The 23,791-nt window shown below is 47.1% G+C and overlaps 2 protein-coding genes across 2 annotated transcripts in view; both read left to right on the top strand.

Annotated features, from left to right (window-relative positions):
* Positions 1-23,791, top strand: part of Spmip10 (sperm microtubule inner protein 10) — a 497,054-nt gene that overhangs the window by 87,156 nt on the left and 386,107 nt on the right. The gene's annotated exons all lie outside the window — the stretch shown is intronic.
* Positions 14,392-23,791, top strand: part of Lmnb1 (lamin B1) — a 42,605-nt gene continuing 33,205 nt past the window's right edge. The window contains exon 1 of the mRNA XM_050120905.1: positions 14,392-15,027. Within this exon, the coding sequence (XP_049976862.1) occupies positions 14,669-15,027 (359 nt within the window). The 5' untranslated portion in view covers positions 14,392-14,668. The remainder of the gene's footprint in view (positions 15,028-23,791) is intronic.

Here is a 23,791-nt window from a genome sequence, read left to right as displayed (position 1 = left end):
TTTTGGTTTTTCGAGACAGGGTTTCTCTGTGGTTTTGGAGCCTGTCCTGGAACTAGCTCTTGTAGACCAGGCTGGTCTCGAACTCACAGAAATCCGCCTGCCTCTGCCTCCCGAGTGCTGGGATTAAAGGCGTGCGCCACCACTGCCCGGCTCCAGGATGTGATTTTTGTGCTTAAAAGCTTCCCTTGAGAAAGCTCAGGACTGAACTGGGGTCCTGATCACCCAGTGTAGCTACAGGTCAGCTAATAAAGACTTTCTATTGGCTTGAATCCATGTCCACGCCGTCTTCTCTGGTGGAGGCTCCACAACAATTCTTAGAATTTTTAATTTTTTTCCCTTTTTCCTTCTCTCCTTCTTTCCCTAACTTCCAAAATAATTGTGTGTGGGGGTGGGGTGGGGAAGTGCTGCGGGTGTTACAGAGAGCACGTGTGGAGATCTGAGGACTGACAACCTCAGGTACTGGTCCTCACCTTCCACCTTATTTGAGACCAGGTCTCCTTGTCTCTCTCTGTTGTGCCAGGGGGGATTCTCCTGCCACTGCCCTATCCCTCTGTAGGAACACTGAGACATTCATGATTGCACCAAGCCTTTTCATGTTTCTGGCGATTCAGACTCAGCTCTTCACAAGTGCCTGACAAGGGATTTACCCTCTGAGCCATCCCTTCCTTTCTGTTTGCTTTTCTTTTTGAGACAGGGTCTCCTGTGCATTGGCTTTGAAAGTGCTGTGTAGCTGAGTATGATCCTGAACCTCTGATTCTCAAGCTTAAGATCAAACCTAGGGCTTCAAGCATGCTGGGCAAACACTCTACCAACTGACCTATAGACCCTGCCTATAATCCTTTCTGAGTCGCTATTGGAGGCTGCTTCTTCCAGGGCTCTTTGTTATATAGTCTGGTTAGATTGTTCTTGCTGCCCAACAAGCATGGTCTGTTCAGCTGCCATCCCACAAAAACTGCACTTAGAGGCCGCTCATGTCCCCACTGCCACCCACAACTGGATGTGGTTACCGAAATGAACTCACCACTCATTTCTTTGGGTCACTGGGTTATGGATCAGAATGTGGAGCTGGTTCATCTAAGTGATGATTTCCTAAAGTTGCCAAAGAAATGGGTAATTGGAGGTTTAGCATCAAGGATGGGAGGTGGTTTTGATCAAAGATTAGAACTGCCTTCTATTATTCCTTCCTTGAAAATCTATTATTCTACTGAAAATGGGCGGAGGTTGAGCACACCTTTATCCCAGCACTTGGGAGGCAGAGGCAAGCAGATCTCAGTGAATTCGAGGTACCCTGGCCTACAAAGTGAGTTCCAGGACAGCCAGGACTCTTGTTTACACAGAGAATCCCTGTCTTGAAAGACAAACAAAAAGAGACAAGAATTAACCCTACTGAGTCTGTCAGTCACCTAGAGACCACCCTGCAGAAAAGCTGACTCACAAGAAGACATTCGAAGAAGTCAGGAGGAGCAATTATCTTCTTAATGAGATGCTATGCTTAGCCATCCCTGCAGCCGCCATCCCTGGAGCCGCTCCCCAGTTCAGAGCTTCCAACAGCAACACTGCTGGGCTCAGGCTTGTCTGCTTTTCTGAGTTCAAATGCAGAAAATAATAACGTTTCCTTTCTACCTTTCCATATCTTCTTTGGATACTGGTCAAAGGCCCGAGCATCCTTTCCTTGATACTCTGGGACTTCTCACTTTTCTTCTGGAGACCATTCATTCCCTCCCTCCCTCCTTCCTTCCCTTCCTCCCTTCCTCCCTTCCTCCCTTCCTCCCTTCCTCCCTTCCTCCCTTCCTCCCTCCCTCCCTTCCTCCCTTCCTCCCTTCCTCCCTTCCTCCCTTCCTCCCTTCCTCCCTCCCTCCCTCCCTCCCTCCCTCCCTCCCTCCCTCCCTCCCTCCCTCCCTTCCTTCCTGTGTGTGTAGGGGGCTGTTTTGAGACAAGGTTTCTCTGTGTGGCCCACACTGCCCTGGAACTAGCTCTGTAGACCAGGCTGGTCTTGAACTTAGAGATCCGCCTGCCTCTGCCTCCTGAGTGCTGGGATGAAAGGTGTGCCTCACCACCGCCCAGCCTCTAAACTGCTGTCTTAGAGCCAGCTCTAAAGTCACCTGATCCGTCCTGCTCTTCTCAGCCTCCTCCTTCAGAGGCTGCCCAGCTTTACATCTTGTCTTCCCTGTTGTTCCTTTCAAAGTCTAACAAAATGGTCCTTGTACTTATAAAAGTAAAAAGAAGAAGAGTGGGTGGGAGGTGGCCCCTGTGGCTTGCTAAATTTCGGTGGTGAGGAATTCCCCAGACACTTGGAAACAGTAGAGTGGGTGAGCAGCTGAAAAAGATAGAGTCTCCCACAGGTAGGAACATTTGGGAATCTGTATGGATCTGGGTCCTGGGTTCATTTCATCTAATTTAGAAAAATATCCTACACAGAGTTTCTTGGCCTGTTGTTATTATAATAAAAAGAACACACAGGCATTTCCCTGGATAACTGACTTCATTCAGTGTCAAAAACCTGAGGTTCTTTCTTTCTCCAGGTCTACGCTGCTGGGTCTGTAATGTAATCGCGGAGTGAGGCTTTTCATCCCAGGCTAACTACAGCCCCTTAATAACATCCTAACCGGATTCCGATCTGAGTCAGTGAGAGGGCTCTGAGTTTTCAAGACTGTTGCCTGCTGGACAGACAAAGGGTAGTTTTAAAGGTGCAGCCGCCAGCTTGCCCTGGCTCCTGGGGAGGCTAGACATGCTGACTGGCACCCTTATATATTATATGTGACACATATGCAAAGTCTATGATGGCAGTACAAGATAGGGAAAAAAAGGCATGGCTAGCCACAATAGCCCAGGCAGAGGAGGGTCGATCTCTGTGAGTTTGAGGCCAGTCTGGTCTACATAGTGAGTTCTAGGACAGGCAGAGCTAAATAGTGAGAGCCTGTCTCGAGAAAAAGAAACAAAACCCAAACAAATAAAAAACCAAAACCAACTCAGAACAAGAAAGTACATACGTATGTATGTACGTGTGTGTAAAACAGAATTTTGTTAAATCAAAAGAAAAACAGTGGTACAAACATCAGCTTATCCAGATCAGTCAATCGACAGATGCGATCATATTTCTTCTGTTATTAGCTACTGGTGCTTACTTATGGAAGGCTCAAAACCTCCAGAATCTTAGTCTGCCTCACTGGTGGTCGATTTCTGCTGAGTCTGCCTAAGGATTGGCGCCATTTGCGCAGTTACTGCCTCAGAAGTATACCTCTCACCGTTTCCTGTGGCTTCATAGCAAGAGGCATGATATTTACTGCACAGTTTTGAATCCCATTTATGTCCCTGTCTAAGTCGCACTGCTGGGAGAGAATCTCTGCAGGAACTGGGCTCTTGGCGATCATGAAACAACTGTCAGGAACAACGCACACTAGATCCCACACTTACCAGCTTTCCTGGACAGAGAAGAGAGGATGCTTTAGGTGAGATGGCAGGGGTTAGTGAGGGGCAGGGTATGGTTGTGGGGACGCAGAAGATAATCTGTGTAATTTCTTTTGAAACTTTACAACTCATGCCCGAAAGTTCTGAACCCTGGTTTTGTCTTTCTAGGAGGGTGAACATCTACGGTTTGCTCCAGCCAAAGGAAGCTGGAAGGAACTGAAGTGGGCAGACAGGATCCCCCAGCCAGATGGTGGAGGCATGACGGTAAGAGTGTGGAGGTGGGGTAAGGGTGCCAATTAGCATGTCTAGCCTCCCCAGGAGCCGAGGCGAGCAGATGGCTGCACCTTTCATGGTACCTTCCTCTGTCCAGCAGGCAGCAGGGGTTGGTCTTGTTGTGCAGAAAGGGCGCACAGACTGTTCTTTTCAGAATGTGGAAGTGGTGGACGTGCAGCAGAACGATTTAAATATCACGTCGAAGAGAAGTAGATCTTATCTCCTTTCGAAGAGAAGTAGATCTTATCTCCTTCAGCCTCTTGCAATGGCTTGGTGCCTGTCAGAGGCTGACACCACAGGAAAGTGATTGGTCGTCACTCAGCAGCCAGAGCTGCTTGTGCTTGGAGAGAGGCTGGCTTCCAGGTAGTTGTGAGAGCACGAGTCAGAAAGTCCACCATGGCCTTTCCCGAACACTCCGGAGGGATGATGGAGACTGCCTTTATCATTTCCTCTCTCTCTGGAGCTGGCTGCAATTGTAGTCACTAAAAGTTTGTTAAATCCAGCCTTAATCCCAGCACTCAAGAGGCAGAGGCGGCCCGATCTCTGGTTTATGGGTTGACTTCCAGGATAGCCAGGGCTATGGCAGAGAAACAGTCTTGGAAACAAAGACAAAACAAAAACAGACGGCAAAAAAGAAAGTGTGTAAAACTGAATCAAGCTGTGACAGTTCAGTTACTGCGTGCACGACTCAGCATTTTCTAAATATGAATGCTACACCAGGATAAATGGTCACATGACAAAATACAATGGCCAACGCTGGAAAGGTTTTCCTTTTCATTTCAAACCAAATAATCATTTTCAAAAGTGTGAAGCAGCCTTTCCCAGCACTGGGAGGAAGAGACTGGAGGATCCTGAGGTCAAGATCATCTTTGGGTACATAGCAAAATTAGGCTAGCCTGGGCTACATAAATCCTCCCTCAGTACCTACCCCAGCCATGCATATGTGCATGTATCTGCATGTATGTATGTTTTAGGTAAGTGGTTGCCTTTCTCCATTTTTCATGAATAACTGAGACCAGTTTTGCGGGCCACATTTTACATGAAATGTATAAATATGAAACCGAAATCGGGCAATGCCATTAGCGAGACTCCACGTTTTTACTGTTTTCAGTGCCTTCTTAATAACACTAGATATATTTAGTATGTAGTCACTAAAAACCATTACAGATCAGATTATTACTTTCAGACAGGAACAGGGAACAGGAAGTCAGGCACACATCTTGTGTAATTCTTACAGAGAATCGCTTTAAAACATTTCAAAAGTAAGATTCCTGTCTGTTAGCAGTTTGCTCGGAGGGAGGTCAGTTGACTTCCACGTGGGTGTGCTGTTGCATGTACCACTGCACACCTCTCTCTCTCTCTCACACACAGACACACAGACACACACACACACTCACACACACCAGAGTCTTTTGCTCAAAGGAAATATAACCAGATACCTCTGCTACTTTAATACCTTGAGAGAAAGGGGAGGAAGGGCCTGGCAAAGGCCAGGGCACTGAGACCACCCTTTGTTTGACACTGTCTACTGGCACATGGGTAGGGGACACAGAGGTGACGGTATAGCGTCATGGCAGTGTCCCTGAAAGTCATGCTGAATCCTAAATGAGAAGGTGCCTGGTGTGGGAGAACGGCACGCTAGTTATTTCCATAGCAGATGCTTTTATCCACTTGACTTGTATTATTTTATATTTCATTTTTCAAAAATTTATTCATTTTATTTTATGTGTGAGTGTTTTGCTGCATCATGTATGTGCACCCCGTGCATGTCTGGTGCCCATGGAGGTCAGAAGAAGGTATCAGATCCCCAGTGTCTGGCATTAAGGATGGCTTGTGAAACTACCATGTGGGTGCTGGGATTCGAACCTGGGTCTTCTGCAAGAGAAACAATTCTCTTAACTGCTGAGCCATCTCTCCAGGCCCCTACTTTTATTTTTAGTTTAAAAATGTACATTTATTTATTTGTGCATGAATGCATGCAAACCACAGCACTCATGTGGAAGCCAGAGGCCAGTAACTTGTCGCAGTTTGTTCTCTCTGTCTACCACGTGGGTCCGAGGGGCTGAACTCATGACGTCAGTCTCAGCTGCAATCACCTTCAGCTGATGAAGGGTCTTGCTGGCCCTCACTTTATTTTTAGCAATAAAAATGTTGCCCAACTAATACATCTACAACACAGCTCCTGAACCTAAGGCTCGGGGATCATTGCGGAAGAAGGGCAGAAAGAATGTAAGAGCCAGGGGAATAGGACATTTGCTGTGAGATTGTGTCTTCTAGAAACGTCAGATCTACACCATGAAATTTTACCAACATGGATGCCTAAAGAAGACTTGAATCGGCCTGATGCCAATAAACATGATAACATGCAAGGGCCTTAACCCTAGACAAAGAATTATAGGCAACTGGGGAATGGGAGAAATGGTCCTCCTGGAGGAAGAGCCCTCCCAATTGGTTATCCAACAGCAAGTTGTCAGTCCTGAGATCATATATGTATAGGTGACATTATATGAACTGAGCAGGTTGTGTTCATGTATTTAGTCATATGTGTGTGTGTAGATATATGTGTATATGTTTAATAATGAAATAAAAAGAGGCCATGAATTTGCGAGCAAAGGAGGAGTAGTGTGTGGGAGAGGCTGGAAGAAGGAAAAAGGGTAAATGATGATGTAATTATAATTCCAAAGAACAAAAACATTTTAAAAAAAGAAATAGAAATGTTGGACTCCTGTACTTTGGTGACTTCCCTTTTTCCTATGACAATTGAGATTTCATTTCTCCATCCTTCATTTTACCACCAACCAACTGAAATCCCTTAAAGGAAGTATAGTAAATGAAGGAAACAAAGTGTTAGATTAGAGAAGTGCAACCTATTTCTTATAAGTGACTACACACTTCTGGACCGCTGTGCAGGGGTTAACACAGGGAGGGGCTTTTCCCCAGCTCTGGACCGCTGTGCAGGGGTTAACAGGGAGGGGCTTTTCCCCAGCTCTGGACCTCTGTGCAGGGGCTAACACGGGGTGGGGTGCTTTTCCCCATCTCTGGACTTCTGTACAGGAGTTAACACAGGGAGGGGCTTTTCCCCAGCAAATGCGGAGGTGATGGGATGTTGCTGTAGTCCCAGCTGTCATGGTACCTCGTCTGATCATTTTATTCCTGATCCAATCCTTGACAGTTCTGTATGCAACTCAGGATCCTAGGGAGCTGAGGCTCAGCACTTAGTCTCACACCCCTGTGTTCTCCACAGCTGTGTCTCATCCGTGTTCTCCATATGTGTCTCATTGTGAGCTGCCATGTGGTTACTGGGAATTGAACCCAGGTCCTCTGGAAGAGCAGCCAGTTCTCTTAACAGCTGAGCCGTCTCTCTCCAGCCCTCCCCTCTCTCTTTTAAGATTTCTTTTCTTTCTTTCTTTTTTTTTGAGACAGGGTTTTTCTGTGTAGCCTTTGGAGCCTGTCCTGGAACTCACTCTATAGACCAGGTTGGCCTCAAAACTCAGAGAGATCTGCCTGCCTCTGCCTCCCGAGTGTTGGGATTGAAGGTGTGCGCCGCCGCCGCCGCCACCACCACCACCACCACCACCACCACCACCACCACCACCACCACCACCACCACCACCATCACCGGCGTCTCTTTCCTTCCTTCCCTTCTTTTTTAGTTTATTTATGCATTGGGTTTGATGTGAGTACTCTACATGTTTCTCTGCTTGCCAGAAGAGGACATCAGATCCCATTATAGATGGCTGTGAGCCGTCATGTGGTTACTGGGAACTGAACTCAGAACCTCTGGAAGAGCAGCCAGTGCCCTCAACCATTGTGCCATCTCTCCAGCTCCCAAGATTTCTTTCTATCTATCTATCTATCTATCTATCTATCTATCTATCTATCTATCTATCTATCAAGAAAGGGTTTCTCTGTGGCTTTGGAGCCTGTCCTGGAACTAGCTCTTGTAGACCAGGCTGGCCTCTAACTCATAGAGATCCGCCTGCCTCTGCTTCCTGAGATTAAAGGGGTGCACCACCACCGCCCAGCTGATTTATTTCTTTTTATATGAGTATTTTGCCTGCATGTATGTAAGCACATCATTCCAGTGTTTGTAAAGTATTCATGAAGGCCAGAAGACGGTATCAGACCCAGAACTGCAGTTACAGAAAGCCAGATCATTGCTGGGGATAGAACCTGGGTCCTCTGCAAGAGTATAAAGTGCTCTCAACTGTTGAACCATCTCTCCAGTCCTTATAAATCTCTTTTCAAATATACAGAGCAGTGCTGTACACACAGTAGGTACGCAAGAACATTTCTCGCTTAATTTCCTATTTTGTTTTAGACAAGACATTACTATTATGTTTGTGCCATATTAACCAACTTACTTGTTTTAATAATAATTTCCTTCTTAGCGATCAGGGAAATGCAAATCAAGACAACTTTAAGATACCATCTTACACCTGTCAGAATGGCTAAAATCAAAAACACCAATGATAACCTTTGCTGGAGAGGTTGTGGAGAAAGGGGTACACTCATCCATTGCTGGTGGGAATGCAAACTTGTGCAACCACTCTGGAAAGCAGTGTGGAGGTTTCTCAGGAAATTCGGGATCAACCTACCCATGGACCCAGCAATACCACTCTTGGGAATATACCCAAGAGAGGCCTTATCATACAACAAAAGTATATGCTCTACTATGTTCATAGCAGCATTGTTTGTAATAGCCAGAACCTGGAAACAACCTAGATGCCCTTCAATTGAAGAATGGATGAAGAAAGTATGGAATATATACATATTAGAGTACTACTCAGCAGTAAAAAACAAGGACTTCTTGAAGTTTGCAGGCAAATGGATGGAAATAGAAAACACTATCCTGAGTGAGGTAAGCCAGACCCAAAAAGAGGAACATGGGATGTACTCACTCATATTTGGTTTCTAGCCATAAATAAAGGACATTGAGCCTATAATTCGGGTTCTTAGAGAAGCTAAATAAGAAGGAGAACCCAAAGAAAAACATATAGGCATCCTCCTGAATATTAACCTTCATCAGGCGATGAAAGGAGACAGAGACAGAGACCCACATTGGAGCACCGGACTGAAATCTCAAGGTCCAAATCAGGAGCAGAAGGAGAGAGAGCACGAGCAAGGAACTCAGGACCGCGAGGGGTGCACCCACACACTGAGACAATGGGGATGTTCTATCGGGAACTCACCAAGGCCAGCTGGCCTGGGTCTGAAAAAGCCTGGGTTAAAACCGGTCTCGCTGAACATAGCGGACAATGAGGACTACTGAGACCTCAAGAACAATGGCAATGGGTTTTTGATCCTACTGCACGTATTGGCTTTGTGGGAGCCTAGGCAGTTTGGATGCTCACCTTACTAGACCTGGATGGAGGAGGGTGGTCCTTGGACTTCCCACAGGGCAGAGAACCCTGATTGCTCTTTGGGCTGATGAGGGAGGGAGACTTGATTGGGGGAGGGGGAGGGAAAGGGGAGGCGGTGTCGGGGAAGAGACTGAAATCTTTAATAAATTAAAAAAAAATTTCCTCAATTTTCCATTCTTATTGACTGGCAAAGGCCAGCCCAGTGACTGAAACGTACATCCCTCACCACTTCCTGAAGTACTCCCATGTGGCATGGTTTAAAACAAAAAGCACAACATATGGAGATTAGGGGTGCCACATGAGAGTTCCCTCAATTTCCCCTGGAGGCTGTGGGTTGTCATTTTCATGCCCCTACAAGGTAGAATCCATTTGCCAGTCCCTAGAGGGTGACATTCTTAGAAGCCAGCTCATGGATGTCTTTTGTGCTTCCTCCTCCCACACAGAGCCCTGCCCAGCCCTACAATGTGTCCTACATTACTTTGTGCATGGCTCTTTAGTACCTGGCACTTGGAGGCCTCGATGATTTACATGAGAGCTTCGAAGTGGGGAACACCTACCCCCAGTGTTTCCTGGCTGGTATGTAGATTACCATAGTGTACACAGAGTGTTATACCACTGCGTGCGTATGTTCAACAGATGTCCAAACCTTTCCTGTCTCAGCCCCTAACTCCAAGCTGCAGGATTTCTTAGCTCCTTCACACCCTTTGGAAAGGTAAAGGAGGTGCATTAGTCCAGTTTCCCTAAAAGTCTCCCAGACAGACAGGAGGTATATTTATATACGGCAGATGTATTTTCAGCAATTTGCTCAAGACCGACAAGCACAGGTGGAAAGCTGGAGAGCAGGAAGAGCTGATGCTCAGGCTGGAAGTTGGCTCGCAATCTCTTTCCTTCCTCAGAGGAGAGTCCTGCTCTAGTTTAGCCTCCCAGTATCTGAACGAGACCCATGCACTCAAAGACTACTGAATGAAATTAAATGTCACCCAGACACCTTCCAGAAGCATCTAGAATGAAGTTTGACTATTAAGGTATCTTAGCCCGGCCCAACTAACCATCACAGGTTACTGTGCTGTTACGCTTACCTTTTATTGCTTGCTGCCTTGGGGTTTTGTGCTGGGGATGAGCAACAGGAAAGTGTTCTGCTAGCTAGCCGCAGGCTCAGCTAACATGCTCACGCTCATGCTGCGTGAATGCTGCCTCTGCTGTCTTTTGGATGCTGCTGACCACCAGAGTTCCAGCAAGGCTGCTGTTGGAGTCTGATCTGCTGCTCTGACATGGAGGGAATGGGGGACTCTTCCGGAAGCCACAAATCACCTTTACTGACTGTTTGTGTCTCCAACCTACCTCCGCCTCAGCCCGCAAGTATGACTAGGGTCTCACAGGATATATATATATATATAGCTGGGGTCTCACAGGATGCCTGGCTTCCAGTTGTCCTTTACCCAGCTGGAGTTTTTATTAGGTGTGGAAGGATTCTGGTGGAGGGGACTGCTTCAGCCAGACTCTTTCTGGAAACCATAGCCCCGTCTGCAATCTCAGGAAGGAGGACAAAGTAAAGATGAGACAAAAGAGTGGGACTCATTGCTCTCCTGCTGAAACCGCATCCTTTTATTTTATCATGCATTTCCCCCTTTGCTTTCCTGAACTCAGTTGCAGGACTGGAAAGGAGGCTGCCTATCTTTTCAGATTGATCTCAAACGCAGAGCCTTCAGGAACTGTGAGTAGGTCAAACTGTGGGAAGTTGTATTAGGAAGTCTTTATAACTCCTTGACAATTATATTGATGTGTGTGTGTGTATGGATGTGGTTAGGGGACAACTTGAGGGGTCTGTTCTCTCCTTTCACCAGCTGAATCCTGGGGATCGAACTCAGGTCATCAGTTGTGCCAACAAATGCTTTTCCTGCTGACTAATCTCACTGGTCCATCCTTAAGATAACAGACATGTATATATTTGATGATTTTCATCCTCATTACCTCTATAACCACCTCCCACTCCTTCTGAACTGTTTCGTTTTGCTAACAAGTCTCCCTCCTCTTTTTATTTTTGAGACCAGGACTTTCCGTGTAGCCCTGGCTGTACTGGATCTCATTGTGTGGGCCAGGCAGGCCTCACACAGCCTGCTTCTGCCCCCAGAGCTGGCATCGAAGGCTGTGATACCACACTCGACATCACTCTTATTTTCACATCTTTTCTTCCTTTCGTTTTGGTGACCCACTGAGTTTAATAAGGGTTGCTGGCATGAGTGTGTGTGTGTGTGTTGGGTGTTACTTAGTGGAGCATAGGCAACTTATCAGTGCCCATTGAAGAAAAGTGATTCCTTCCTCTTCAGTAACCATTAGTTGGCCACAGTGCTTCAGGGAGAAGAGTCTCATTTCCGTAGTAGAAGAATTAAGCTAGTAAACTTAGCAGCTGCTGGGTAAGCCATACATACACCTCAAGGTAAAAGGAGTGACCTACCTAAGGTTGATCCTGAAGAAGGAAAGCTCCTAAGGCTTTGAGCTGGGCCAGTTCCAATCAGATTAGAAGCAGCCAAATTATCTGCAAACCTCACACTCCCGACACCAATAACCAATAAAACACTGCTATTTTTAAGTCACACTCAAGGCTGAGATGCAAGGTGGAGGGGCAACCCTTTTAAGATTAAACAAACATTTAAAGAACAGATACATAAACATTGATTTAAAAATGCTTTAAAATGTTTACAATGATTCCACTGTTAGAGCATTATGATCACAGTTTGTCATGTGACTCATGGCTGAGTAAGAGTGCAATTCACTAAAAGAAAAAAAACCCTAAGCAAGCCAGAAGTAAAATAAAACTATAAATTGGGCGGTGTGACACTGCTTTAATTCCAGTACTTGGGGGGCAGAGGGAGGCAGATCTCTTAAGTGTGGTGCCAGCTTGGTCTATAGAGTGAGATCCAGGACATCCTGGGTTACCTGGAAAAAGCCTGTCTTGCAAATAACCAAAGAAAATCAAACCAACCAAACGAGATGAAGCTGGAGTCAAAAGAAATTAACTCCATTAATCCTATTGCCAAATGTAGAGATTTAACCAGTGGATGTGGAAAGCAACTTGGAGTATTACATAAACTTACAGAGGCCGGGCCACGAGGACAATCCTAGTCAAAGATGGTCAGTGTACTGTGCTTTATATCTTCTGGACCTTTTTTTAACATACAAAAATCACAATCAGAATTGGAAGAGATCCTGCATCTCAACCTCTTGAAACACAATTTATTCTTATACTTTTACAACTGGAAAAAAGTATTTTGCAAAGCAAATATGAAGCATCTGAGCTCTACAGAAGACCATGTGTTCAGTTATTTCTACGTTCATCCACTCAGTAAGCACATATCGAAGAGTAGCCGTTAGCAATTCCTTTTTCTCCTTCCTCAGTTTTATGCCTCTGTCCGAGCTGTCCTGTTTGCACAGACTGTACACTCAGCTATCTGCCAGATGCCATTCTCCTCTCCTGGGACAAAAGTGGGTGTGCTAGTATCCCTCTCTCCCCACTTCCTCTACCTTGCCATCCCATCTCTTCCCAGATCTCTTGGGTATCCCACAGTTTCCATCCCAGATCCAAATGATACACAGGAAGTTGGGCAGAAGCCATGTAAGCTCTCTATAAGTAGTAGTGGCCATTCCAGTTGACTATAGAAGAGGAAAACAAAGGCGTGGCATGCTGGAACTTGGTGGGGTATATATAAAACAACCAATAATTAGATGTGTGCCCTGACAAGTTTTATAGGATAAACAACGCACTATATTTGAATATTTAACATAGAAGTATTCTCATCACACTTAAAGCAATTTTTAGTTCTAAAACTCTGGAGGTGATGGGATTTCAGGAAACATTTGGATGAGGAGGACAGGAAAGAACCAGGGTAGGACACACACCCAGTAGTTAGGTGTGGAAAAAAATAAAGCAAGTGTACATTTAGCAAAAATATGCGGCCAAAAAAATGGGCGACTCTAAATCTAAACTAATTTTTTTTCATTGCTTTGATTGCAGAAATTGAATAACAATTAGCATGAGCTACTATCTGTGATACAGTGTTTCAACACATTTCATATAATTTACTTAATCTTTACACATCTTCTCTGGAAACTTGGAATCCTTTCATTTTCCCAAGAGGAAATAGTGGTATAATAGCCTCATAATGACACACCTTTCTGGGGTGGGCAGGACGGATCAGCTAGCTGGTAAAGGTATTTGTTGCCATGCCTTAGTTCCCTTCCATCCCGGGAATCCACCGTGGAAAGACACGGTGTGTCTGGTCTCCTGTGACCCCTTTGAACTCACACACAAAATACAACGTATCTACTGCAAACCTGCAGTCTGAGTCTGAGAGATTCTATCCATAGAGGCACAGGTTGTCCAAAGCAGTGCACGGTTGCTATCACTTTCCACAGGAGGTCTGAAAAAACTTCGAAAATGACCTCAGGGTGGTAGCTCTTACCAGTAAACCCAGCACTCCGGAGGCCAGATTGCCACAAATCCTAGATTTGCCACGGGGACATTGTCCCAAAATCAAAACAAATCTAGCGGCCAATTCTGTTATGGAGTAACTTTTTAAAACAAAACAAAATTTATTTCAATTTTCACAAGCCCAGACTTTTTATTAATCTTAATCTAATGAACCACAACAGCTTATCCTATTAGTCGTGTTAAGACGACCATTCGTGGGCTGTTTCTGATTTGACAAAACCGTACACCAAGAAACGGATCCGGGGCCGCAAATCATTGCTAGCAAATGCTGATTTCAGAAGCAATGTCGCTTTATCCCGTGATTAACAAGCTGTCGGCTTCAGCACAGCTAGGTGCTGCCGCGAACCGTTTCCCATCCAAGAGAGGCTGGCACTGGGGACCGACAAGCCGAGCTGGGGCCCGCAGGCACCCATTTAGGTCAGGCCTCCGGGTGGAGGTCGCGGCGCCCGCGGCCGGACTCGTTTACATTTGAATTTCCCTGAACGGTCAGCAGCAGGAGGCGGCGCGGATCCGTCCCGGAAACCTCGGGCTCTTTCCCGCCATTTGCAGGCCCGGCCCTTCCAGGGGTCCCCAGGGGGAGAGCACGAGCTCCGGCGGGCTCTGGGCTCCCGGCTGAGGAACGAGCAGTTCGGGGCGCCCCTCCCCGCCACGCCCAAGCCCGAGAGCGAGGCCGACGGTTGCCCCGGGGTCAGATTTTGAATTTCCAGGCCGGGCCCCCTCCGCGAGTCGCAGGGGCGCGCCGCCCGCTCGCCATTGGCCGGCGGCGGTCACGTGGGGGGCTCCGCCATGTTGCGGAGCGCGGCCCGTGCCACCTCCGCCCCCCGCGCCTCGCCTCCTGCCCGCCTCTCGCCGCCCTCCTCCCAGGCCCGCCCGCCGCTCGGAGCAGCTCGAGAGGAAACAAAGTGCAGCGGGCGGGAGACTCGCGTCCGCGGCGTGCACCCTCTCGGCCTCCGGGCTGCCCCGGCCTCTTCCCGCGCGCGTCGGCGAGTGTGCGTGTGCGCTTACAAAGAGCGTCTCGCCGGCGATCGCCCTCTCCGCGGCCCTCCCGCTTCGCTCTTTGTGCGGTAGCCGCCGCCATCCCAGCTGCCCTCGGTCCCCGGCCTGCGGTTTGTACCTTCGATCCCGCCGCCCCGCCATGGCGACCGCGACCCCCGTGCAGCAGCGGGCGGGCAGCCGCGTCAGCGCCCCCTCCACGCCGCTCAGCCCCACGCGCATGTCGCGGCTGCAGGAGAAAGAGGAGCTGCGCGAGCTCAACGACCGCCTGGCGGTGTACATCGACAAGGTGCGCAGCCTGGAGACGGAGAACAGCGCGCTGCAGCTGCAGGTGACCGAGCGCGAGGAGGTGCGCGGCCGGGAGCTCACCGGGCTCAAGGCTCTCTACGAGACGGAGCTGGCCGACGCGCGCCGCGCCCTCGACGACACGGCCCGAGAGCGCGCCAAGCTCCAGATCGAGCTGGGCAAGTTCAAGGCCGAGCACGACCAGCTGCTGCTCAAGTGAGTACGGGCTCGATCGTCAACGCCGCGAGGCTCCCGGGACGCCATCGGGAGCCGGGCTCCGGGGGAGGGACAGCACAGGCCGGGTGCCTCGTCCTTCCGAAGGGGACAGGGCCCTCGTGTCTTGAAAGCAGAGGAGGGGGATCTAGTGATTTAGAGTTGAACGGGGGTGTCATGGAGAGGTACTCGAGTTGCGGAGACGGTGGGGTCGTGGCGATAATTTCTAGGTGGTTGGGTTCAATGCGGGGCCTGGGACTTGACCCCGGGACCCCATATCCCCCCCCATCTGCAGGCCCCGGGTGCGGGGAGCTGATGCCACTGCGCGCGCTCGAGTGCGCGCCCCGGTTTCCGGCGGGTGGGAGACAAAGCATCTGGTGGGTTTGCTGGACTAGGGCGGCTGGGCCGGGTGGACTCGCCAATCGCCAGAAGAATGAATGAGTTCTAGGCGGGCGGAGGAAGGGGAGGGACGGGCTCTGAGCATCCGCGGCTCCCGGGGGTGGGTCTTGCTTTGGCGCGCTCAGTCTCGGCCCTGTGACATTTTGCCAGCTCTCTGCGCCCGGCCTTCACGACGCGGGAAGGGCGGGGACTGAGCTGCACGTCTTTGGCCTAGGGCTAGCTGGGTTTCCAAGCTGGAGAGTTTGCTTTGCGGTAGGATGTCCTCTGGTGGCGCCCGGGTCCTGGGTACTCTGCGCCCCAGATTCCTTTAACTGGGCTTTCCGTAGGCCACCACCGTCAAGCCTCTGACTCGCGAATCGCCCATCCCGCCAGCGGTAGCGCTGTCTTCCCTGCTTCAGTCCTCCTGTAGAATAATGCTTTTCCTAGAGACGGTACTGCGGACCCACACCCCGCATACCTGCCGCCTGTGGTGCAGTCCCTGTGCCACGGAAAATGTGTTTGAGTGAGGAAGAGCTTGTAATCCCGATGGGGACTGAGTTTTCAGACCCGGGTACATCTTTGTTGTCCTGGCCTTGATTTTCTGATGGGTAAAATGTGTGACTCAGTTGTATGCAACAAGTGCTGGCGTCACGTTACAGATTTGCTGCATTTCAGTCTGGAATTTACGATCCTTTTGCCACCGCCAGCAGATTTGTTTGGGAGGTGTCTGATTCAGACTTTGACCGTTTGCCCCGGGATATCTTTCTGTATGTATCTCTCATTTCCCTGACTCATTACTTTTCTTTGGGAGCGTGCACCTTATCAGATATTTAAAAATGACTTGTAAAAGCGTGTGTGGTAACAGTAAAACAGTGTATAGGCCGGTTTAAAATGAACATTTAGTTTTTTCCGATACAAGACGGTTCTCTGTTCTCCAGGCTGGCCTGCAGCTCTTGGGCTTGCCCATCTATTACAGCATGTCTTTCCTGCCTCTCTCATTATTTTAAGTGTATGGGTGTTTTGCCCTCGTGTGTCTGCACCACGTGTATTCCTGGTAGAGACCAGAAGAGGGTGTTGGATCCTCTGGAACTAGAGTAACTGACTTAAATAAGCCACCACGTGGGTGCCGGGAATGGAACTTGAGTCCACCCGAAGGGTATCCACCCTTCCTAGAAGTTAGCTGCTTCCAACCTCTGAGCCATCTCTCCAGCCCTGATTGTTTTTTGGACACTGTATCTCAGTGTGTAGCACTGGATGGCCTGGAGTTCTCTGTAGACCAGGCTGGTCATCAAATCATAGTGTTCCACCTGCCTCTGCCTTCTAGCTGGAATTAAAGGCATGCCTACTATGCCCAGAGCTCTTTTGTACCCTCCAACCCTTTCCCACCTCTTTTTTGAGACCGGTTTTCAGTTGCTGAAACTCTTCTACTCTTGAACTTAAGCAGTTCCACCTTGCCTTCTTCAGTGTTGGCGCTAAGGCCCAGTGCCTGTCCTGGCAGCCACAACCTTTAATTTCTGTGCCTTGGATTTACCAACACTTGGTCATCTTTTGAAATAAACATTCATTCACTGATACTGTTTTCTCTTTATCTTCCTTTTTTTTTTTTTTTTTAAAGACAGGACTCAACTATGTAGTCCTGGCTAGCCTTCCCTTGCCTTAGTGCTGGGGTTAAAGGTGCTCCTCACCTTCTTCTGATATTTCCTTACTGCATTTCTTCAAAGTTTAGATGTCAGTGCTTGTAAAACTTGACGACTGTGGGGCTGGAGAGATGGTTAGAGCACTGACTACTCTTCTAGAGGACCTGGGTTCCCAGCCCCCACATGGCAGCTCACAGCTGTCTGTAAGTCCAGTTCCTGGGGAATCCCACACCCTCACATAGACATACATGCAGGCAAAGCACCAGTGCACATTGCAAAGAAAAGAAAAAAACTTGGCGATTATTAGTGCATCACTAGAAAGAAAAACAAAATCAGGGCCAGCCTGTGCCTTGGACCCATTCTCAATTTCAGAGATGGTAAAGTGTTACATAGATCAAACATCTGGTATGTACCAGTTACTGTTTAGTGTATTGAGGTCACAGATTAAAAAAAAACTAATTTTCTAATTTTAGGGTGCAGTGGGAGAGATCACACAGCAAATAAACAAAAATTGTCTTGTGTGGTCTGAGGCATTTTGATGCTGGGGCTCTGATAATCTTTCCAGAGGATACCATTGGAGGTTTGCTACACAGTAGTAATACTGCCACCCGGTGGACTGTAGTTGTAAATGTTATGGACCAGTCACATGTTGGCTTTAGCAGGATTAAAAAATGAAAACAGCATAGGATTATTTCTGTATCTTAGAACATATGGTATAATTTAGGTGATAAACAGTGAAAGGAGACTAAAGTTGAGCAGCAAAGACATGGGAAAGTCAAGACATGCCAGTCTAAAAGATGACAATTGGAAAGGACCTTTCGAGGTGTCTTGGGTATATGTCCTTTTAGATTTGTGTCACAGTACATAGACTTCAAAGGTCAGGACCAGGTCATTTCTGACATCACAGTTCTCCACTCCAACACTCCAGTGGTAGTGTCCTTTTATTTGGACTTTGTCGTGTCCTGTGTAGCTCAATAATGGCATTAATTTAATTTTGTTTTGTTTTTGAGATAGGATCTCTCTCACTATATAGCCTTGGCTGGCTGGGAACTCACTGTGTATAACAAACAGTCTGACTGACTGAACTTACAGAGATGTACATACCTCTGCTTCCCAAATGCTGGGATCAAAAGGTTTGCATGATCACACGCATCCTGATTATTATTTTTAATTTGTGGGTGGGGATTATGGGTGTACATCCTAGGGCTAGTGTAAGGGGGTCAGAGGACAATTCTGTGGGCCCTGGTACCCCGTCTACCTTTCCGTGGACTTTTGAGGATCCACTCTGGGCAGCCAGGCTTCCTAACAAGCTCCTGCATCCTTCTGAGCCATCCCACCAGCCCACGATTTTCCCTTTGAGATCAGGCCTCACTGTGTCACCTTGGCTGACCTGGAACTCTATGTAGAAGGGACTGGCCTCAGACTGACTGGCCTTAGCCTTCCAAACGCTGAGATTAAAGGCTTGTGCCACCATGCCCAATACAGGCTGTCTTTATTGGTGTCCAGTGAGAGGGATAGTATTAGAGTAACCCATCGTCCTTTAAATGAGTTACCTTCGAACAATAAAGGAAGTGTAATTTGGAAGATGAAAAGGAAGGATTGTTTTTATTGTTGGCTTGAGTCCGTTTGGTTCTTGAACTTGTTTAAAAATAAGTGAATTTTTTTTTTTTTAAGACAGGGTTTCTCTGTAGCTTTTGGAGCCTGTCCTGGAACTAGCTCTTGTAGACCAGGCTGGCCTCGAACTCACAGAGATCTGCCTGCCTCTGCTGGGATTAAGGGTGTGTGCCACCACCACCCAGATTTTTTTTTTAAGGATTTATTTATTATGGATACAACATTCGGCCTCCACGTCTGCCTGTATGCCAGAAGAGGGCACCATATCTCATTATAGATGGCTGTGAGCTATAATATGGTTGCTGTGAATTGAACTCAGGACCTCTGGAAGAGCAGTCAGTGCTCTTAACCACTGAGCCATCTCTCCAGCCCATATGTACACTTTTATTTTGAGCCAGTGTTTATGGAGTAATTACCATTTGTGCAAACATATATTAAGGAAGCAGTTGTAGTGTGGTCTTAAAAAAATCATCTTTTGGTTTCTTAATGTATAGCAGTGTCTTACTCAAGAATTGGGTCCAGGTGTTGTGGGCACCTGACATGCTGCCCTTGGAAAGCTGAGACCGGAAGGATGCAAGTGTGATGTCAGCCTGAGTTATTGACAGAGACTTGTCTCAAAAAGTCTCTCAAATCAAAAACCCGAACACCCTCTTGCCAAACCAAACCAAATTCCAGAAGCATTCATGAACATTTTTGTGCTCCTGGAATCTGGTAACTGCTTCCCTACCCACGGCCTCAGGCAAGCTAGTCTAGGCTCCCATACAGCCATTACTTCAGTACACCTGGGACAGGTCTTTAACACATGGGCTTTGATGGCTAAACCTTTCAAAAGGATGTGAAAGTCCAGGGAACAGCCCTAAGTAATTAGGCTGTCCAAACCTTTCTTTCCTTTGTTTGCAAAGAAAGATAGAAAGATACCTATTGGAATTGTTGGTATAATTTAGGGTATAATGCAGTCTTTTGGAGTACTCGGTTTCAAGGAAGTAAACAGGATGGAAGATGAAGCACAATTAACTATGTTGTCCTTCTCCTTTGAAGTCACTGGTTTGGTGTACTCTTTCATTTGCCTAAATATTACCTCTGATATGTCCTGTAACTCCCTACAATACCCGAGTTAAAGGTCTACCGTGCGCACACGGTAAGAATGAGCCCAGTTATTAGCTGGTGACAGGTGTCTATTTCTAGGCTCCAAAGATGGCCACAAACCAGTGTACCCCTCTCTTTTAGTATTCTATGATAAGGAGACTATGCTTTGGCTATTATCTTTGGGGACTTAAAAATGTTGTCAGGGTTGACTAGAGGGCTCAAAAAGTAAAAGGGCTTGCTGCCAAAGTCTGACCTTAGTTCCATCCACGGCAGAAGGAGAGGCCCAGCCCCTGAGCTGGCTTCTGGCCTCCACTTCTGGCAATGGTACACGAGCATCTGTGAGCATACACACATACAGTAAAAACTATACAAGAGAATAAAATTAAAAACTATACAAGAGAAATGAAAAAACAGATGAACACCAAGCAGGAAATTTAAACCACCCATCTGTCTCCTAGAATTAAGAGTCTGAGAACCCAAGTGATTCATACTTGTGATCCTGGTACTTAGGTTGAGAGGCAGGAGGATCACTTGAGTTCAAGGATGGGTTGTGTTGCAGAGTGAGAACGTGTACCAGGATAACAAACCACGGCCAGTGACATGGCTCAGCAGGTAAAGGCACTTAGTTCTTCCTGAGTTTGCTCCCCAGAAAAGACTCAAGTTGTTGTCTGATTTACCCCTGACCCCACCTCAGTAAAGCGTGTCAAGAGGTGGAGAAGAGTTCTGAATAATTGTGTGTGACAGAAAGGAAGTTTATGATATAGGCAAGTAATTTTTTTATTTAAGTTTTTTTAATTGATTTTATTGAACTCCACATTTTTCTGTTCCCCTCCCTTCCTCTCCCCTTCTCTTCAACCCTCTCCCATGGTCCCCATGCTCCCGATTTACTCAGGAGATCTTGTCTTTTTCTACTTCCCATGTAGATTAGATCTATGTATGTCTCTCTTAGTGTCCTCATTGTTGTCTAGGTTCTCTTCTGGGATTGTGATTTGTGGGCTGGTTCTCTCTCTCTCTCTCTCTCTCTCTCTCTCTCTCTCTCTCTCTCTNTTCTCTGTGGCTTTGGAGCCTGTCCTGGAACTAGCTCTGTAGACCAGGCTGGCCTTGAACTCACAGAGATCCGCCTGCCTCTGCCTCCCGAGTGCTGGGATTAAAGGCGTGCGCCACCACCGCCCGGCTTGTGGGCTGGTTTTCTTTGCTTTATGTTTAAAACCCACTTATGAGTGAGTACATGTGATAACTGTCTTTCTGAGTCTGGGTTACCTCACTCAAAATGATGTTTTCTACCTCCATCCACTTGCCTGAAAATTTCAAAATGTTATTTTTTTCTGCTGTGTAGTGCTCTGTTGTGTAAATGTACCACATTTTCCTTATCCATTCTCCGATCAAGGGGCATTTAAGTTGTTTCCAGGTTCTGGCTAAGACAAACAATGCTGCTATAAACATAGTTGAGCACATGTCCTTGTGGTATGATTGAGCATCCTTTGGATATATACCCAAAAGTGGTATTACTGGGTCTTGAGGAAGGTTGTTTCCTAATTTTCTGAGAAATCGCCACACTGACATCCAAAGTGGCTGCACCAGCTTGCACTCCCACCAGCAATGCAGAAGTGTTCCCTTTTCCCCACAACCTCCCCAGCATAAGTTGTCATCAGTGTTTTTGATCTTGGCCATTCTTACACATGTAAGATGGAATCTCAGAGTTGTTTTGATTTGCATTTTTCTGATGACTAAAGATGTTGAACATTTCCTTAAGTGTCTTTCAGCCATTTTAGATTCCTGTGTTGAGAGTTTTCTGTTTAGGTCTGTACTCCATTTTTTTTATTGGATTATTTAGTCTTTTGATGACCAATTTCTTGTGTATCTGTCTGATGTGGGGTTGGTAAAGATCTTTTCCCATTCTGTAGGCTGCCATTTTGTCTTGTTGGCTGTGTCCTTTGCATTACAGAAGCTTTTCAGTTTCAGGAGGTCCCATTTATTCATTGTTTCTCTCAGTGTCTGTGCTGCTGGGGTTCTATTTAGGAAGTGGTTCCCTGTGCCAATGCATTCAAGTGTACTTCCCACTTTCTCTTCTATGAGGTTCAGTGTGGCTGACTTTATGTTGAGGTCTTTGATCCATTTGGAGGCTAGTAATGTTCTATTACACTTTTCCGGTGCACTTTTTACATGGGTCAATGTGCTCAGTGCCATGAGTAAGCATATTTTAAAGGTGTGACAGGATAACTTGTGTACCGGCCCTGTTTGCTGTGACCAAAGAGAAACTTTGTACTGACTGAAGCCAGCCAGTATCTCGGGCCAGAGTGCCATGTCCATCCAGGAGCCTTCTGGCAAGCAGTATCAGGTTACTGGTGGTTACATGTTGCCTAATTTGCTGGTTAAGTATTAGCCACTGGGTAAAGGCATGGCAGTTTTACTAACATTTGGTCCTAGGAGCCTTGGCTAGGTTTCTGGAAGTTTATTCTAATTCTTGGCATTTTATGTTTATGATGCTAACAGCAAAACTTTCTGTCTACCCTGGAATCAAGTTTGAATTAATGTCATTTGTGCTAGGCTTTGGCTAACCCGCTTGCTTGGTCTTTTAAAAATGTCCTGTTCTGATGCTTTCACTTCATTTAGATCTGTTGCTATAGATTGAGTCAGGGAACTTTGGCTGCTGATGGAGCAGCTGCTCTAATCAGCTGGTTCTGTAGGCAGAGGACAGACTGGAGGGTTAGTTAGTGTCTCCGGTAATGCTGGACAAAAGGCTCACTTCCCTTTTGTTCTGCGGTCAGACTGGACTGGAAGCTTTTTCCACAGATTCTGTGGTGTAAGCTCTGCCATAACCCTGCTGGTGTAGGAAATGGGGCTCTGAGGTCGTTTTGTCTGGGGTTCTAGAGATGAATGGTTGGAGGTGCAGTGATGACTGCTCCGCCTGTCGAACAGCCTGCTCTGCTCTGCACACTCTCATTTCATCGCACTGGCGTGGTCTCTATGACTCCGCTGGTTTCCTGACAGGAAGCAGTCTCCCAGAGCACTGACATCTGACATTTGGATGAGAAATCTTACAGAACAGCTGGCTTCCAGGGCCCACAGGTTGCTGCTTTTGGCAGTGGTACCTACCGGCTGTGTGGTTTTCATGGTGCTGGTAGTTTGGGATTTGTCAGGAGGGTACAGTGATTTAAATGCTGTTTGAAATACTGAGGGTGTCCTTTGCTTATAAGTAGGTGAAGATGGCGCTGGAGAGATGGCTCCGTGGTTAAGTGACTTATTGCTCCTCCAGAGACTCAGCTCTACCCCTACCCACCTCAGGTGCCTTACAAGCACCTGTGACTCCCGCTCCTGGGAATCTGACACCTGCTTCCCTACGCACCCTCACTTCTGTGCTCATACTCAGACACATACATCTTTTAAAGAACTTAAAACTTAAAATGCTTCTACGTGTATCTGTATTTTGCCTGCACATATGTCTTTGCACCACATGCCTTTTTGTTGCCTGTGGAGGCCAGAAGAGGGCGTTGTATCTCCAGGACCTAGGGGACTAGATTGCTGTGAACTGCTCTGTGGGTGTTGGTGGGAACCCTGGCCTGAGCTCTGACTAGCCAGTGCTCTTAACCACTAAGCCATTGCTCTATTCCCAAATAAAATAAATATTTTTTCTTAAGAAATGGGTGAAAGTAAATTAGTAAGCTTTCTTTTCTCCTTTGTACAAAGCTGCTGTCCTATTTTACTTGATGCCTTAATAATTTAAGAGAAATTAATGCCTCTCTAAATCTTTAATCCCTGTAACAGAAATGTGGCTCCATTTTGTACTGAGCACCCACTGGAACAGATCCGTGTGCTAAGTCTTTGCAGCAGGTGGTGGGAACAGAGCAGGACACTGTCCCCATTATCACGTTGCATACGGTCTAGAGTGGGATCCAGAAGCCAGCATTGCAGTACTGTGATACCGTAAAGTGCACTAGTGTAAGCAATAAGCGCCACGACACCTGGTGCTCTAGAGAAACGTGGCTGCCGCCTAAGGCTCAGTAGGAGTCAGGGGAGGCGGTGATGTCCAAGTATTGAGTTCCTTTTTCAAT

This window comes from Alexandromys fortis, unplaced genomic scaffold, assembly GCF_014885135.2.
Source record: "Alexandromys fortis isolate MF-2015 unplaced genomic scaffold, M_Fortis_MF-2015_v1.1 scaffold_181, whole genome shotgun sequence".
NCBI classification, from domain to species: Eukaryota; Metazoa; Chordata; class Mammalia; order Rodentia; family Cricetidae; genus Alexandromys; species Alexandromys fortis.
Note: the sequence above shows the minus strand (reverse complement) of the source record. Positions and strands in the feature narration are given on the sequence as shown.